At 41.7% G+C, this 19,045-nt stretch overlaps 1 protein-coding gene across 1 annotated transcript in view; it reads right to left on the minus strand.

Annotated features, from left to right (window-relative positions):
* Window positions 1-19,045, minus strand: part of ADGRB1 (adhesion G protein-coupled receptor B1) — a 615,330-nt gene that overhangs the window by 144,930 nt on the left and 451,355 nt on the right. Inside the window, exons 14-16 of the mRNA XM_075827930.1 lie at window positions 16,887-17,030; window positions 11,531-11,606; window positions 1,365-1,467 (exon numbers count right to left, since the gene is read on the minus strand). Coding sequence (XP_075684045.1) covers window positions 1,365-1,467; window positions 11,531-11,606; window positions 16,887-17,030 — 323 coding nt within the window. The remainder of the gene's footprint in view (window positions 1-1,364; window positions 1,468-11,530; window positions 11,607-16,886; window positions 17,031-19,045) is intronic.

Below are 19,045 nucleotides of genomic sequence, written 5' to 3' on the forward strand. Positions count from 1 at the left end.
TGTTAATGACACACATTGATTTTACTATGACAATGACAACCTGCGGAAGCTCTGACCTTGAGATCCTCAAACTACAGGCATTTAGAAAATGAATTTGTTTCATTGCCTTTCATTTTCTTCATTTTTTCACAGATAGTGACATCACTGAGGCAGCGGTGATGTCACTGGAAGGTTGCAGGAAACAGAATTCATGCTATACCATCTGCTCATTGTCCTCTGGTCTTTATAAATACGGGAACATGGACAGCAGCTCATTCCTGGGGGTAGCTGCTTGTTGGAGGTGAGAGGTGAGTTAGCACCTGCTGCTGTCAACCATTGGTCTCTCCCAAATGTGGGACTGGAAGAGATTCCATATTTACCAACGCTTCGTTCCAATTCTTGCCTTACTGTCTATGGGCAATTTGTGATGCCCATTGTAAGGCTATGTTCACATTTGGGTTGTGGCTTCAGTTCATAATAGAAGCCCACGATGCACTGCTACCAGTGGCCCCCGAAGGACCCCATTGACTTTCAATGGGGTCCATTGGGTTCCGCCGTGGTTTCCATCATTTTGACAAAAGAATAGTCCTTCAAGCAGCACTATTCTTCCCGTCAAATCTGCCATCGAAGCCTTCTTATAGTCAATGGCTTCTTCATGGTCAGTATTGACTTAGGTTGTTCATTAGACTAACCCCTATGGGGTGTGTTGTGGGAAGGCCTGTGGGGGCCATGATATTTGACATAGACCAAGTATGAGGAGCTATGATATACAAATGTAGGACACAGGGTAGTTTATGCTGGGTTACAACCTCCAATGCACACGTAGCTTGGAACAGCCCAATATAGGGTTGGTGGGACCTGTGGGCCTCATGGGACTATTTATAACGGATACAGACTTATAATGATCATTAGACTTGGTAGTTAACACATAGAGCAGTTTTATGGTGGTGATAGGACTATGTTGGATCTGGTGGCTACTTGGTGGCCTTGAGACTTGACTTAGAAGTACATAGAGGACATGGTAAAAAAATGTCACATTTTTTTTTTTAATGAGATGACACTGGTTGGGTTTGGTCAAACTTAACCTGCCCCATATACATGTAGAACATGGTATCACTGGGTTCAGCCTAAGGATCTAGCAAATTAAAAAGTTCTTTCTGTCCATAAAAGTATCTCCTGACCTTCTGTTTCTTGTTCAGAACATTTTTTTAAAAATTGTTTCGACTACCGGACAACTTTTTCAATCCCGAACACACAGTTAGTCCTTTGACATGGAAAATTTTCATTATGATCCATTTTTATAAGTTTCAGCAACAAGTAAATATTCACAACAGGTTCCTAAAAATAAATTCTTCAAGATTAACCAAAGAACGGAATCTACTCACATTGTAGAGGTGGGAGAACTCAATGTCCAAGGGAACAGACATGGAGCGTGGAGGTGGCTTCACTGTAACCGAGATGACCTTAGAGTTTAAGACTGTAGTGTTTCTGAATGAGAGAACAGAGCAAAGAGCCAAGATTATTCATCTACATATTCACTTATAAATAAGATGTACAAGGTCATGACCTTCAAACGTAAATCTGAGAATTTCAGCAATGAAAATGGACTAAAGACAACAAATAATTTTACAGGTGACTTTGTATGAGAGACTTATTATCCTAGAACATGGACTTATTATCTCAAAATATGAAACTTCCTGTCAAACACCGACTTACCATCTCAGAGCACTGACGAACTGTAACAGAGCACTGACATTATCTAATAGACAACCGAATACTGACTTACTATACCAGGTCAATGACTTACTATCTCATAGCAATTACATATTATTGAGGCTCTGACTCATTGACTCAGAGACCTCTCAGAGCACTGACTTATTATTTCAGGAACCTTTCAGAGCACTGACTTATTATCTCACAGACCTCACAGAGCACTGACATATTATCTCAGGGACCTCTCAGAGCACTGACTTATTATCTCAGGGACCTCTCAGAGCACTGACTTATTATCTCAGAAACCTCTCAGAGAACTGACTTATCTCAGAGACCTCTCAGAGAAGTGACTTATTATCTCAAAGACCTCTCAGAGAAGTGACTTATTATCTCAGGGACCTCTCAGAGCACTGACTTATTATCTCAGGGACCTCTCAGAGCACTGACTTATTATCTCAGGGACCTCTCAGAGCACTGACATATTATCTCAAAAACCTCTCAGAGCACTGACTTATTATCTCAGAGACCTCTCAGAGAAGTGACTTATTATCTCAAAGACCTCTCAGAGCACTGACTTATTATCTCAGGGACCTCTCAGAGCACTGACTTATTATCTCAGGGACCTCTCAGAGCACTGACTTATTATCTCAGGGACCTCTCAGAGCACTGACTTATTATCTCAGGGACCTCTCAGAGCACTGACATATTATCTCAAAGACCTCTCAGAGCACTGACTTATTATCTCAGAGACCTCTCAGAGCACTGACTTATTATCTCAGGGACCTCTCAGAGCACTGACTTATTATCTCAAAGACCTCTCAGAGCACTGACTTATTATCTCAGGGACCTCTCAGAGCACTGACATATTATCTCAGGGACCTCTCAGAGCACTGACTTATTATCTCAGGGACCTCTCAGAGCACTGACATATTATCTCAAAGACCTCTCAGAGCACTGACTTATTATCTCAGAGACCTCTCAGAGCACGGACTTATTATCTCAGGAACCTCTCAGAGCACAAACTTATTATCTCAGGGACCTCTCAGAGCACTGACTTATCTCAGGGACCTCTCAGAGCACTGACTTATCTCAGGGACCTCTCAGAGCACTAACTTATTATCTCAGGGACCTCTCAGAGCACTAACTTATTATCTCAGGGACCTCTCAGAGCACTAACTTATTATCTCAGGGACCTATCAGAGCACTGACATATTATCTCAGAGACCTCTCAGAGAACTGACTTATTACCTCAGAGACCTCTCAGAGCACTGACTTATTATCTCAGGGACCTCTCAGAGCACTGACTTATTATCTCAGGGACCTCTCAGAGCACTGACATATTATCTCAGAGACCTCTCAGAGAACTGACTTATTATCTCAGAGACCTCTCAGAGCACTGACTTATTATCTCAGAGACCTCTCAGAGCACTGACTTATTATCTCAGAGACCTCTCAGAGAACTGACTTATTACCTCAGAGACCTCTCAGAGCACTGACTTATTATCTCGGAGACCTCTCAGAGCACTGACTTATTATCTCAGGGACCTCTCAGAGCACTGACTTATTACCTCAGAGACCTCTCAGAGCACTGACTTATTATCTCGGAGACCTCTCAGAGCACTGACTTATTATCTCGGAGACCTCTCAGAGCACTGACTTATTATCTCAGAATACAGACTTTATGACTCGGAGAACTTGTCATTTCAGAGCTGAGATAATAAAAGTAGTCTCAAGAAAAATTCAGGGTTCGGAGATCTTATCTCAGGTGTGCTTTTGTTTAGTTTACCCCAGGGTATGAAGCTTATATTCTTAATGTAGTATAAAGTTCAGCGTAATGTCAATTCTATAAAGTATAACAGCTGATACAATGTAACCAGATGGAAAGTTATAAAATGTGACCACTCCTCCACCCTCCCCATTCCTAATGTTTTTCCTACTGGAGATTCCCATTTCCAAGATTGGGTAAAGGTTGGTCAGATTCCCACAGATGAAGTCAGCTGTGCCAGCACTGTGCCATGAGTGGTCCTCAGAAGTCCTGCTCAATAATACTGGGCCCTTTGATGTTCCTGAATTAACTGGAGACCAACTCCGACCACCAATCTTTGAAGAGGGGCCCCAACAATGCAGACATTGGGGGTGGGGAACACTGGAAGGCTGAATCCAGTTGACTTTCTTTTTAAATTAGAAAATTTGTGCAAAATTTGACTTTTAAGTGAGAAATCCAACCCCCCACCAGGCTGAGCTCTGGCCGATAAATGAGCAAATTCCGATTGTTGTCACTTTACATTCGCAGTCATATCACAAGCTGCCCCGTCTATTAACATTTTCCAGAATAATCGGATAAACGGCCATGAAGATGACTGTAATTTTTAGCTGAAATATAATCCCGGCAATTTTGTTATTTCTCCTTTCTTCAGTGGCTGAATATGTAATGGAATGAAATGTCTCATGTTTGGATTATTAAATTATTATCTTATAGGATTTTTTTTTTTATACATTATAATAATATACAGGAAATGCAATGTCATTTCTATCTGCACCGGTCTGAACTTAGCATGAAATGAAATAACGGGAGCACAGGCGGCGCGTCACTAGTTAATGCCTCCCTCGTATAAGTGCTGTAGGGAGCGTGCAGGGCGAAGCACACCCTTAATGTGCTGACTTGTGTGATCCGGCACATTCATTGTAATGTAACTGACTGTGAGGCATAATTTATGGTGACACGCCGCTCTGTGTGCGTTACATGCCTCAACGGACGTGGACGCGGAGCAGCCAATCCATGGCGTTCTGGATGAAGTCAACTGAGGCCGGCGCAGGATGGTTTGACGGACACCAGCCCAGGCTTTAATGAAACACGGGCAGCCTGGCAGCACCTGGTCACCGGGAACGTGCAGTGATCCGCTGCCCATGCCATGAAACTGGAGGCAAACTGGCCTCACTTGACTTCTTTTCACTTAATCAAACATCATCCACTGGTTCGTGATATCAGCCAGATGGTTTTACAGAGAGCCACGATTTCAGCAAGCCTTTGGGCCTGAACGGCATTGAACTGATATATAAATTTGTGGATTTTGAGTCATGGTTTGATAGATGGAGGAAATGTGATGATAGAATGTGGTGTGTAGTAGAATGTTTTGCCCTTTTTCTAATACGTTTTCCAAATACAGAGTATGGCAGGGTATTACGGTGTCACAGTCTGAGCAAATCTCATTCGCACGCTGCGGAAAAAAGTGGTTTGGCATTTTGTGGTGGTTTTGTGACCAGATTTGGCGATCGAACCGTGAATTATTCCTATTCAGGAACCCTATGTATGTCATTTATGATAATGCCGGCTAAAATAGGGATCTGTAACAATGGACATAAATAAAACCTGCGACCAGGACCTAACCGGGTCCACTTATATATTTCAATAAATCATTGCAGCCCATCAGAGCCATTATTCTTTCAGTGTACCCTCTAAATTGTCCCTGGAAGGGCCACTTATGCCATTACCCTCTTTGTGCTCCTTCTGCCATTCAGTAGAGTAGATAATGGTCATAAGAGACATTTCCTGCAAAACTGACCGCAAAGTCTTGTCCTAAGTATTCTACACCGACCTGACTTACATTCTTGACCTCCCTTCCCCCATTTTGGGCCATTTAATGGGTACAATGGGGCTTACCAGTTCTGCTTTGGCATTGTACCCACTAAATTGTCACTAGAAGTGCCACTTATGCCATTACCCTCTAGTCGTTCTACCATTCTGTAGAGAAGATAAGGTTCATAGGACACAATTTCTACAAAAATGACCAGGAAAGTCCTGCTTCTAAGGCATCTGGGGAGGATTATTGACCTCCCTGACTTACATTATTGACCTCCCTGACTTACATTATTGACCTCCCTGACTTGGGGCCATTTAATGAGTGCAATTGAGCCTACTAGTCCTGCAAGAGACTCAATGGTGTCTATACTGGTGATTTCCAACCCCTTGTGGCCTTTTCACTGTCAATAATACACATATTTTATAGTGGTCAGTAAAATAATTAAATTGTAATTAAAAATTCTTGCAGTTCAGCTTCTGAAATCTCTTAGAATCTGACCGCCACGTTAAGCGTAGAGAAACGTATTATATCAGACAGTGGTTTTATTTGCTCGGTGGAAATGCTTTCGATGTGTCTAACAACCCTTTCCAATCTAGTTTTGCTAATTGGACTTTGCAGGAGGAGGGAAGGAACGTCTATGTATTTAATATCAATGCCTTGGAAGAAAATAGACCGGCATTGAACAAAGATGTACTCAGTAATCAGTGCAGAACAAATTCAGGAAGGTGCCTCAAGATGCTTCACGTCCTGCCTCAGTGCCCACCTAAAAGAAACAGAAACGCTTATTTTGCCCTCCACAAAGCTCACAGCCATACATGTCCTCCATAAACCATCTATACTGTAATAATCTGGAACCCTTCAATCTTCAGACCCTGTCATACGAGAGAGGGGATGGGTTCTTGTTGGCCCCTATGGCTATCAAGAACATAATGGTCAATCGCGGCTCATCTGCAGAGAAAATGTAGTCAATTTCCCTTGGATTAACCATTTCCATCACAACCAGAAGACATAACTGCCTAGTAAGCACCGTAGCCCCAGGTCAGAGAAGAGGCCGATGAGATAAGATAATTTTTCATAGAGACAAAAAGTAAACATAAGAGTGGTCATCTTATTTCAAGGTCCATTTGGCCCGAACTGAGATGAAAACGCATTATATGCCTTGACTTCTGAATGGAAGACCTGTCATAGACACATCGGGCAGAGCCAGGATCAGAATAAAACCAGAAAATAGATAAAGAGTAAGACCCGATACACTGATGTATTGTTAAAGGGGTCGTCTCATGAAGACAACCCTTTAAAAAAAAAAAAAAAAAAGGAGCCGGACCCCTCTGATCACCGTGCTTCTCTATCCCGCCCCACCGATCTGCTGTTATCGCAGGGGAAAGTCGCGGCCTGCCCCACATTTTCCCTCCAGCGCCCACTACAGGGGATATGTAACATTACATGCCGACCAGTCAAATGAACGGCTATCCATGTAATGCTGATGTAATGTAATAGAGGGGCTTTCCGTTCTGGCACATAGAATGGGGACCTGAGTGGGTAACCCCGCTCTATGGCATCCATATACCCTAATAGGGCATATTAACAAGGTTGTTGTGATGAGACAATCTCTTTATATTAAAGGCTAATCAATAAGGGGAGCAAAATTCACATAAAAACCCTAATCACTTTAGATCTTTGAGGATTTTTTTGTGTAATGCGGTGATCGGTGACTGAAACTATTACTTTATATGCAGATGGCACTCTATTGAATTTGGCAGACGCCTCATTGTCAACAGTGCTCCAATAGATCACAGAATTTGGGTCATATTTTGGCCTCCACATAAATTGAACCAAATCTCACATACTCCCAATTGAAATTACTGCCCCTAGCCAATCGGCTCCCCACCAACCTCTGAAAGTGTTAACTGAAAATACATATGTTGGTGTGAGGTCAACGAGAAGTGTGCTGGACTACTTTACCTTTAATGTTCTCCATATAATTGCCCTGACTCGCCAACGGACACAGGCATGGTCCAAGCTAAGCTCTTCTTGCCAGCTCGGGTTGACTTGATTAAAATGGTCCTCCTGCCGTAATTTTGTATGTACTTCTCCGATACTCCCCCACTTATATACCTGCCCACTTCTACAAGAAATGGCCTCTTTTATTTTTAATTAGCGGCCAAGAAACTGGAAGACAGGTGGAGTGGCACTACCATATTTCAAATGATATTACTGGGCTTCATAGCTATCTCACCTACCATGGTGCCTCCATCAGGAAAGAAATAGGACCTTACAATTTCTAGTTTACCCATACTCTGAAAGATACAACTGTCCCTCCCATCTCTTGTTCTGTGGGCGGCAGGGTCCCAGTGACACCATTATAGATCATCCATTCCTTAGACAATTTAGTGTGACATGGCTCCACCCTTGTGGCATAACCAGTTCCTTCCTGCACTACTGACTCTCCCAAGTGCCGATGGAAAGCTAAAGGGGCGTTCTTCATGGAAGAGGTTTGTGTAGGACGGGTGTTTCAATCCTTCCATCAACTCAAGGAGACGTTTCCTCTGACTGATGATTTTAATTTACCATATCTCCAGCTTAGACATGCAATCCAAACCCAATTCCCTGGGGATCAATTACAGGAGCCTCTGTGCCCATCCCCAAATATCTTATAATGATCCCTGGCCGATGGGCAATCTCCATCCTGAATGATGACTTAATGTCCTATCGCTTTAACTAAGTCTTCGTCATCCTTTTTGCTAGGTCTCGCTGGAAGTCGGATGTGGGAAGCCTTATACTGAGAGGGGGGTCCCTGGCCTTTCCGAAGCAGGTGTCCCCAAACAACAGTGGGCGCATGTCACAGATCTATATTCTACACTGAGCCTATGTCACCACTAGCGGGCTCAGCAAATTGGCCAAAATGTAGAGAGACCTCTGGCACTTTCTTCCATTTATTGTGGTCCTGTTACTGGGAGCAAATCTATAAATTTCTCCATGATTCCTTGGAAGTCACACAATTATTCCCTTCTCTGGCTGACCGTGTCTTCCTTAGTGGGACGTTACATCATGTTAGGAAGACGTTGGCTGATTTTTGGATGGTTCCCACTCCCCCTGCTATGAGTGACTGGAAACATTCAGCTATCACACTTTACCTCTGAAGACGTGGATCTTTAAATATAGAAATAAAAAAGTTCAATTTGATAAGATCTGGGATAGATGGATTAGTTCCCCCTGTACCATCTCCTCCCGATACCCCTCATTCGATTACTCTATGTTCACACTCAGTTTTTTTGCAGGCAGAAAAATCAGTTTCAAAATTCCTTCAGAAATTTTGAGTCAGATTTTGACTTGCTGCACTCTCTTTGCCGCGTTTATCGCAGCGTTTTTCAACCGTGGGCAAAAAATGCTTTCTCTGCCTCCTGTTGATGTCAACGGGAGGTCAAAGATAGAAACAAATGAAGAAAGAGCATGCCGCTTTTTTTTCCTCCGAGCGTTTTTTCCTCTCGCGGGAAAAAAAATCTCCGCCTCCCATTGAAACCAATGGGAGACGATTTTGGCAGTTTTTTTGGCGTGGTCTCCGACTCTGTTTGAACTAGGCCTTAGTCTTCCCTTAGCTCAGTTATTTCTAATAATGGCTGAAACTTTTTTTTTTACCAGATTCCCTACTGGAGATATTTGGGCCTCGTATGATGATTATGGCTCGGATATAAGTGGGTTTGAAGCATGAAGCACTGCACATATAATGTTGTATTTGCTCGTTTTGTGGACCATATATTAGAACTGACGTGGCGTGTCCCTGGTTTACTAGGACAGGGCACACAGTGCCAAGAAATCTATCAAACTTATTGGATACATGTTTTTTATATGATTGATTGTCTCTGGCACTACTTGTGGACTGTAAGTGTATGTGCACACACAAAATCAAAAACGTCTGAATATACGGAGGTGTTTTCAAGGGAAAACAGCTCCTGATATTCAGACTTTAAGCCACTCGCGTTTTTCGCTGCATTTTTTACGGCCGTTTTTGGAGCTGTTTTTCTATGGAGTCAATGAACAACGGCTCCAAAAACATGCACTTCGTTTTCGGTGCCATTTTTCCCATTGAAATCAATGGGCAGATGTTTAGAGGCGTTCTGCTTCCGATTTTGAAGCCGTTATTCCGCCGTTTACGGCCCGAAACACGGCCAAAAAAAAGCCGTGTGTACATACCCTAATACTATCAGGCTGTGTGTATTTTATATGTACAATATCTTGTTTAGATTCAATTCATTTTCTCCTTTGACACAATGAAGAGATTGCGCTATTTTATTTTTGTTTAAAATTCAATAAAATTAATTGTTGAATTTAAAAAAATTGCAGACTTTTAGAAATATGTGGAATATTTGGACTATGGGTAAATCATAAGAGGAGCGGCTGTCACTAAAAATCTGTCTTTAATCTCTTTGTTTTTGTCTTTGGGTGAATTTTATCTTTTCTTTTTTTATATTTACTTTTGCAATTTTTATTGAAAAATGTACAAATTGCTCTAGAGATAATAAGCAAGTGACCGTAAGAATCTTCAATATAAAAATATATAGAAATGCATTCTGTAATGTATATCAGCTGTATTAAGTATTGCATTGCATAGAAGGTGTGAAGATATCACATGATGGAGGCAGCTCAGCTTCAGTCTGTTCTTCCATGGGTGATAGAGAAACAAAAGCAAAATGCACGGTGCCCGTCAACGACGTCACGGCTGCACTTTGACCTTTTTTGCCTTGGCAACATTTTTAAATATTTGAAAGTATTTAAGGAGCAGATCTGTTTGTTGTATGTATGGCCTGAGGAAGACGCTAGTCCAGCGTCGAAACGCGTAGCCTTAATCATTGTTATCATTAAATCCATTGCTTTAGTTCACGTTGCCTAGCCTCCATGCTCATTTTGATCTTTACTGTAGCAGTGCCGTTTATGATCCATTTCTTTCTCATATATTATCCTATTCCATGGGTGATATGAACGAGTGTTGGGCTCCCCCTTGCCACCAGCATCATGGCATAAGTAAAGAAGAGTGTGTTAATGACCTTTAAGGATCATGCTGTTCTCTTCTAAGCTGGCCATTCATGCTAAGGTAGTTGGCTGATCATTTCGCCACCAGCTATCATCCGTGACCCCCCCCCCCCATAATTATGTATGTTCAGCTTGGCCAGACATGCGTTGCTATACAAAGGGGGTGATAAGTGGCCAGCAGACACCAATGGAGCTGTAAAGGATCTGCCAGGCACAGCTTCGGGGTTAACTCCCATAATTAATCAGTCAGCACCTGAATCTACATCCCTGAGACTGACTCCAGCTTCCACCACTCAGTCTGGCAGGCTTAGGAGTGGGAGAGCCTATCGCAACCTGGCCAGACTCAGCTAGCTCCCGCCCTCCGTCTATTTAAGCCTGCCCTTCCTGTCCCTCGGTGCTTGTGATTCTTTTCGTGTGGTTTCCTGGCCCAGCTACAGCTCCTTCTATTTTGTTCCTGCTCCATACAGACCCTGGCTTACTGACTACTCTTCTGCTCTTCGTTTGGTACCTCGCACACTCCTGGCTTGACTCGGCTCGTTCACCACTCTGGTTGCTCACGGTGTTGCCGTGGGCAACTGCCCCTTTCCCTTGCTTGTATTCCCTTGTATGTTTGTTGTGTTTGTCGTGCACTTACTGAGCGCTGGGACCGCCGCCCAGTTGTACCCCGTCGCCTAGCGCGGGTCGTTGCAAGTAGGCAGGGACAGAGTGGCGGGTAGACTAGGGCTCACTTGTCCGTTTCCCTACCCCCCGTCATCACAGGAGCCCCTTATCTAAGGGTGAAGATAAAATCCAACCTGCCTGATCCTTGCATTCCCCAATAGAAGACATTGTGGGCCAGTTGGCTATCCCTATAGACATGGGATTGTTGGTGGATCTGCAGAAAAAAACGTCATGTCTATGGCCATTTCTAAAATGGGTGAGGAGGACGAAGGTGGGTGTGAAGGTAAATAAGCACTAGGGTCTTCTTGGAATGGGTGGGGGGAAGGGATGACATAAACCAGCACCAGGAGGGGCACAATTTGAAATGCTGCAATGGCGCTCCAATGTAGACCCTGATCTTCTGAGCTTATGGATCATACATAGAACGCCTGACCTTAAATTTTGGGAAGAGGTTCTTAATATTTACGCATTACTATCATAACATCAACTACTGTCATTGTTATACAATTTGATGGTATTGAATATTTTAAAAAGAAATTTAGATTTCAATAGAAAAAAGTCTGGATTACCGTTGGAGATTGAGAATGCCGCCCAGGTTCTTGTAGAGAACGGACCCGATAACAAACATGGAAGAATCTTCTGCATCTAAACATAAAAGCAAAAAGAGAAAATCCATTAATGGAGACAAAAGCAAAACTGTGTAAGCTGCCGGAACAATATGACAAGGTCCAGGCCACCAGCTCATCCATAGACTAACAAGCTTTTACTTGGCTGAAATAGATTTTGGGGGGTGCATGAATAATTCATTGGAAAAGGTTAGAACATGAAGCACATGTTGTGAATGCAATCTGCGAGAAGTGCCCGGGAGCCGTGTGAAACGCGCTGGGACCATCTCCACCTTTGCATGTTTTGGATACGGTTGAACTGACAGAGCAGAGGGGAACTGATTAGAAGGTCATTGCCCACCTGAGCCCCCTGGCTCATTCTCTATCTGAGAGACTAGAAAATTGCTGGAGATGGACCGACCAAATAGAGGTCACTCCACAGGAGTCATCCGTATCAATTGTGACACAGAGCAGAGGTTTGCTGAAAAAACAGTGTGATGGTTATTCCTGAGGGTATGTGATATAAAGGTACTGTACGAAGAAAAGCACGTGGATGGTATACGGTAGCTACAACCCTTATATACATAGAGTATTATATACACATGCATACACGCCAACATATATTATAATACTGCAAATACAAATAAGTTGTAATTATAGCAATATGTTTCACTTGAATATAGTTAATTTTTGATACCAAAGCTGTGACTAGGACACCACAACTTTTTTTCCTTGTCATTTCAGTTGATAGAACTCTGAACACTGTGTAACACATATTAGCTGCCAGGGTACCAGTGTAATACACACTTTACAAGTATTGCGCACAGTTTAGCTCCCCACACCCATGCCAACATAGTTGCCAACAGTCCTGAATTTGCCGGGACTGTCCCGAATTCACAGAGACAGTCCCGGCAAATTACTGTCCCGGACGTGTCCCGGCAACTGCCTTATTCAATTGTATTTGCGTCCTCAGAACGCAGATACAATTGAATATTATGGCAGAAAAATAAACTATCCACTCCCTGCTCTGCCATTCACTCCTCCAGGAGCGGAATCAATCCTCGTCCAGAGAATTGCTGACGTTCTGGCTAAGGATTCCACTTCTAGAGGTGGCTCCTGACGTCACTGTCCATATATGGACAGTGACATCAGGGGCTTCTCAAGGAGAGGAATCCCCGGCCAAAGTGTTGGTAATGCTCTGTTTGGGGATTCAATATTGGTGTGTGTGTGTGGCACTATCTATAGGGGCGGGGGTTGCACTATTTATAGGGTGTGTGTGGCACTATCTATAGGGGAATGTGTGGGAATGTGTGCCACTATCTATAGGGGTGTGTGTGGCACTGTCTATAGTTAGTGTGCCACTATCTATAGGGTGGTGTGTGTTACTATCTATAGTGGGAGTATGTGGCACTATCTATAGAGGGGGTATATGTGGCACTATCTAAAAGAGGGCACTGTGGCACTATCTACAGAGGGCTCTGTGGCAATATATACAGAAGGCACTGTGACATTATCTACAGAGGGCATTGTGGCACCACTTACAGAGGGCACTGTGTCAGGCACTGTGGCACCATCTACAGGGGGCACTGTGGCACTATATACATGGTGCACTGTGGCATTATCTTCAGAGGGCACTGTGGCATTATCTACAAGGGGAACTGAGGCATTATCTACAGAGGGCACTGTGGTAATATCTACAGAGAGCACTGTGTTATTTTCTACAGATAGCACTGTGGTATTTTCTACAGAGGGCACTGTGGCACCATCTACAGATGGTGCCATAGCCACAGACTATGTAGCTCTATCTACAGGGGTGCTGTGTGGCTCTATCTACAGGGGGGGGGGGTGGCACTCTCTACAGAAGGCACTGTGGCAATTTTCTACAGAGGGCACTGTGGAACTATTTACAGGGGGGCCATGTAGCACAATCTACAGTGGGCACTGAGGCACTATCTATAGGAAGCAGTGTATGGCAATATCTACAGGCAGCAGTGTGTGGCACTATCTACTGGAGGCAGTGTGGAGCACCGTCTACAAGGGGCACTGAGTGCAGCACTATCTACGCTAGTTTTTACGTTGCCATTAGTGGTCAGCACAAATCGCCAAGCCTTAGTGATAAAGTGAGACACCACCTGCCTGTAAACAACCTGATAACCTTAGACATACCGGCCACCATAGTAGTTGTCAGCCAAACTAGTGCTGACATTTTGTTTGTTTGTTGACAAAAATTCTGGGGAAAGCCACACCCAGTAGCCACACCCACCTGATAAACCACACCCCCATAAGACACACCCACCAGAGAAGCCCAAAAATATAAGTATTGGCAACTATGCAACACTGTTCTTTCACATTGCTTATAATATAGATTTATTATGCAAGAGAGACCCCCCCCCCTTCTTTTTCTGTTTTCTTAAAGAGACTCTGACACCAGTTTATAACTGCCCTATGTTCTACCTAATCTAATAGGCGCTTTAATGTAGATAAGTAATGTGTTGCTGTTGTTGTTGTTTTTTTAAAAACTTTTATTTTTGACAAAGTTATGAGCATTTTAAGTGTTATGCAAATTTGTTCTTAATGCTCAAGTGGGCGTAGACCAAGCAGCGTCATACACTTCTCTTCATTCATGTCCATCTCAATCCACAGCATAGCGTGATCTCCAGCCCGGAGGCGATGTCTGGTCATACTCCCGCCACTTGTGTGAAGTGACAGCACAGTGTGATCTCGCTAGATCACGCTGTGCTGTAGAATAAGCTGTACATGAAAGAAGAGAAGCGTATGACGCTGGTTGGTCACTGATTGGTCAGCGTCATACACTTCTCTTTACAATGCCCACTTTTTCAAAAGTAAAAAAAACGCCCACTTGGGCATTAAGAACAAATATGCATAACACTAAAAATGCTCATAACTTTGTGAAATATAAACGTTTTAAAAAAACAAAAAAAAAACACATTACTTATCTACATTAAAGCACCTTTTACATTAGGTAGAAGATCGGGCAGTTATAATCTGGAGACAGGGTTGCTTTAAGTAAATCTATAACATATGTTCACGTGTAAATACTATATTACAGTTTATATAAATAATAGCACTGAATACTGAGAGGGATAGATTTCTCTCTGTTAAACTGTACAGTATTTCCTGTGAAGGTTTTCCATTTTTTGGGAAAATAGTAAAATAGTAGTTATATTCTTGTATATAGGAGCAGTATTATAGTAGTTATATTCTTGTATATAGGAGCAGTATTATAGTAGTTATATTCTTGTATATAGGTGTCAGTATTATAGTAGTTATATTCTTGTATATAGAGGCAGTATTATAGTAGTTATATTCTTGTATATAGGGGGCAGTATTATAGTAGATATATTCTTGTATATAGGAGCAGTATTATAGTAGTTATATTCTTGTATATAGGGAGCAGTATTATAGTAGTTATATTCTTGTATATAGGAGCAGTATTATAGTAGTTATATTCTTGTATATAGGAGCAGTATTATAGTAGATATATTCTTGTATATAGGGGGCAGTATTATAGTAATTATATTCTTGTACATAGGGGCAGTATTATAGTAGTTATATTCTTGTATATAGGAGCAGTATTATAGTTGTTATATTCTTGTATATAGGGGGCAGTATTATAGTAGTTACATTCTTGTATATAGGGGCAGTATTATAGTAGTTATATTCTTGTATATAGGGGGCAGTATTATAGTAGTTACATTCTTGTATATAGGGGCAGTATTATAGTAGTTATATTCTTGTATATAGGAGCAGTATTATAGTTGTTATATTCTTGTATATAGGGAGCAGTATTACAGTAGTTATATTCTTGTATATAGGGGCAGTATTATAGTAGTTATATTCTTGTATATAGGGGCAGTATTATAGTAGTTATATTCTTGTATATAGGGGGCAGTATTATAGTAGTTATATTCTTGTATATAGGGAGCAGTATTATAGTAGTTATATTCTTGTATATAGGAGCAGTATTATAGTAGTTATATTCTTGTATATAGGGGCAGTATTATAGTAGTTATATTCTTGTATATAGGGGCAGTATTATAGTAGTTATATTCTTGTATATAGGAGCAGTATTATAGTAGTTATATTCTTGTATATAGGGGGCAGTATTATACTAGTTATATTCTTGTATATAGGGAGCAGTATTATAGTAGTTATATTCTTGTATATAGGGGCAGTATTATAGTAGTTATATTCTTGTATATAGGGGGGCAGTATTATAGTAGTTATATTCTTGTATATAGGGGGCAGTATTATAGTAGTTATATTCTTGTATATAGAGGGCAGTATTATAGTAGTTATATTCTTGTATATAGGAGCAGTATTATAGTAGTTATATTCTTGTATATAGGGGCAGTATTATAGTAGTTATATTCTTGTATATAGGGGCAGTATTATAGTAGCTATATTCTTGTATATAGGAGCAGTATTATAGTAGTTATATTCTTGTATATAGGGGCAGTATTATAGTAGTTATATTCTTGTATATAGGGGCAGTAATATAGTAGTTAGAATCTTGTATATAGGAGCAGTATTATAGTAGTTATAGTCTTGTATATAGGGGCAGTATTAGAGTAGTTATATTCTTGTATATAGGGAGCAGTATTATAGTAGTAATATTCTTGTATATAGGGGGCAGTATTATAGTAGTTATATTCTTGTATATAGGGGCAGTATTATAGTGGTTATATTCTTGTATATAGGGGCAGTATTATAGTAGTCATATTATAGTATATAGGAGCAGTATTATAGTAGTCATATTCTTGTATATAGGGGGCAGTATTATAGTAGTTATATTCTTGTATATAGGGAACAGTATTATAGTAGTTATAAACTTGTATATAGGAGCAGTATTATAGTAGTTATATTCTTGTATATAGGAGGCAGTATTATAGTAGTCATATTCTTGTATATAGGGGCAGTATTATAGTAGTTATATTCTTGTATATAGGGGCAGTATTATAGTAGTTATATTCTTGTATATAGGGAACAGTATTATAGTAGTTATAAACTTGTATATAGGAGCAGTATTATAGTAGTCATATTCTTGTATATAGGAGCAGTATTATAGTAGTTATATTCTTGTATATAGGAGGCAGTATTATAATAGTCATATTCTTGTATATAGGGGGCAGTATTATAGTAGTTATATTCTTGTATATAGGAGGCAGTATTATAGTAGTTATATTCTTGTACATTGTGGAATCTTAATTAATATTATCAATGAACTTACACAATACTTAGCATCTATTAAGTTTATAGACATCTAGCTGTAGGCTAGTGAAAGTTTCTTTGACTCTACCTGTGTCTTCTGAAGAGAGGAGGTTCTTAGATATTGAGACTTTATCTTCAGAGTTCCGGGCCCATTCCACCATTCCTCTCCAGCCTTTCATCGGGAAGCTGATGTCTGTTGGGCTGTTTGCTGGACGCTTGTATATACTTAAGACTAAAAAAAGTAAAAAAGGAACAGATTATCTCAGGGCAAGTGTCATCCTGCAGATAAACATCATTCTGGATCAGAGGAATGGGAAATTACCTATACAGGGCTGTACAGGGGAATATCTGATGAAGTTCGGGTGAGAAGTTAGTAGTTAATAATAATGAAGAGAGGTCTGTACACTAATACAAAAAGTTTTCTGTCGTTTTTACTATTCTGAATATCTGTGATTACAAAATATCTCTTTGCTTCTTACTTTGCTGCCTTTCAGGTCACATGAGAATTGGATGAAGTTCGGATGTGACTTATTCTGATTTTAAATTTTGCATCACAAATATAAACCTGTAGCCTGGTAATTTTAGAGCAGACAACATGAATCCATAGTAACCTTTCACTCATGACTGAATCATCAATATCAAGGCAGGGCCGGATTATAGGATGACTAAAGGGGGCAATCAGTCAGGCACCAGGGATCAGGTGCAACCTCTGCACACACTAAATCTATGCTTTTGGGTATTCAGGGGCACACATCTGCTACAATAAAGGACACTTCAATTGGTACTGAACTCATCCCTCTTCCCCCGACTATTACTCAACTTTTTCCAGCCTTATACCATGGCCGGATTAGGGTTGGTGGAAGATTCCGACATGTTCCCTTCTCCACTGAAGTCTATGGGAGTTATGGAGCCAGTCAAGCCAGAGAGTCCCTTAGACTTTAAAAGATAGAGCCGTACGCTTGTGTGTCCACCTCTACACACTGGATAGGATAATCAAATTGTAAAGGATTTGCCAGACGCAGCTTCTGTGTCGACGCCCGTGGGCAATCAGTCTGCACCTGCTCCTATGTCTGTGAGACTGACTCCATCTTCCACCACTCAGGATGGCAGGCTTAGGAGTGGGAGAGCCTATCACAGCCTGGCCAGATGGAGCTAGCTCCCTCCCACTGTCTATTTATACCTGCCTTTCCTGTTCCTCCTTTGCCTGTGATTCTTCCATGCTTGTTTCCTGGCTCTGCTGCTACTGCTTGTACTACTCATCCTCTGCTTGTTATAGACCTTGGCTTTCTGACCACTCTCCTGCTCAGCGTTTTGTACCTCGTTCACTCCAGGTTTGACTCGGCTCGTTCACTACTCTTGTTGCTCACGGTGTCCCCGTGGGCATCTGCCCCGTTTCCCTAGCTTCTGTGTACCCTTGTCTGTTTGTCTGTCTTGCACTTACTGAGCGTAGGGACCGTCGTCCAGTTGTACCCTGTCGCTTAGGACGGGTCGTTGCAAGTAGGCAGGGACTGAGTGGCGGGTAGATTAGGGCTCACCTGTCTGTCTACCTACCCCGTCATTACACAAATGGCCATCAGGGAGGCTAGAGAGTGGAGGCCTGAGGGCAGGTGCCCCATGTGCCCTCCGTATAATCTGGCCCTGTCTTAAACTGATCATTACAGGTATCAGAACCTAGAGGTGGACACAGGTGGACTCATTGGTGTGTCTACCATGACAGATCCCTTATAAAAGATCTGCAGATTATCTATGGATCATCACCAAGTCCATTGATAGGAACTGGTACACTGCCAGGAAGGTTGTCTTTTTTATAAGGAGTAGCCTGTTACCTTATAGATCATCTTTATAGTTGTAATTTTTAATAAATAAATATGGCCTTAGATGGTCAGAAGACTCACTCCATCACTGACCACCGATGAGATATTAGTTGGTCCTCAAAAAAGGGCAAGAAATACAGCTCTGAGGGACTAGAGGGACTTAACGCTTCTCAATGGGTTGACCCAACCTCCATCTTCAAAGCCATAACATGAAATACAAGCTGCTAAGTCCATACTATGGTTGTAGACAACCAAAACAGTGATGTTTTGGTTCAATGAGTCATGGTTGAGAAAAGCTCTGCAGCCGGTTCTGTGTCCTCGGATCCTCATCAGCCCTGGTGATGATGGGGGTGGTGGTGACACAGAAGGGTTGGTTTTGAGTGATATAGAGCATTCTTTATTGTCAGAATGTATCATTATGCCCCAATATGGA

The sequence above is a fragment of the Rhinoderma darwinii genome, chromosome 5 (assembly GCF_050947455.1).
Source record: "Rhinoderma darwinii isolate aRhiDar2 chromosome 5, aRhiDar2.hap1, whole genome shotgun sequence".
In the NCBI taxonomy this organism is placed as follows: Eukaryota; Metazoa; Chordata; class Amphibia; order Anura; family Rhinodermatidae; genus Rhinoderma; species Rhinoderma darwinii.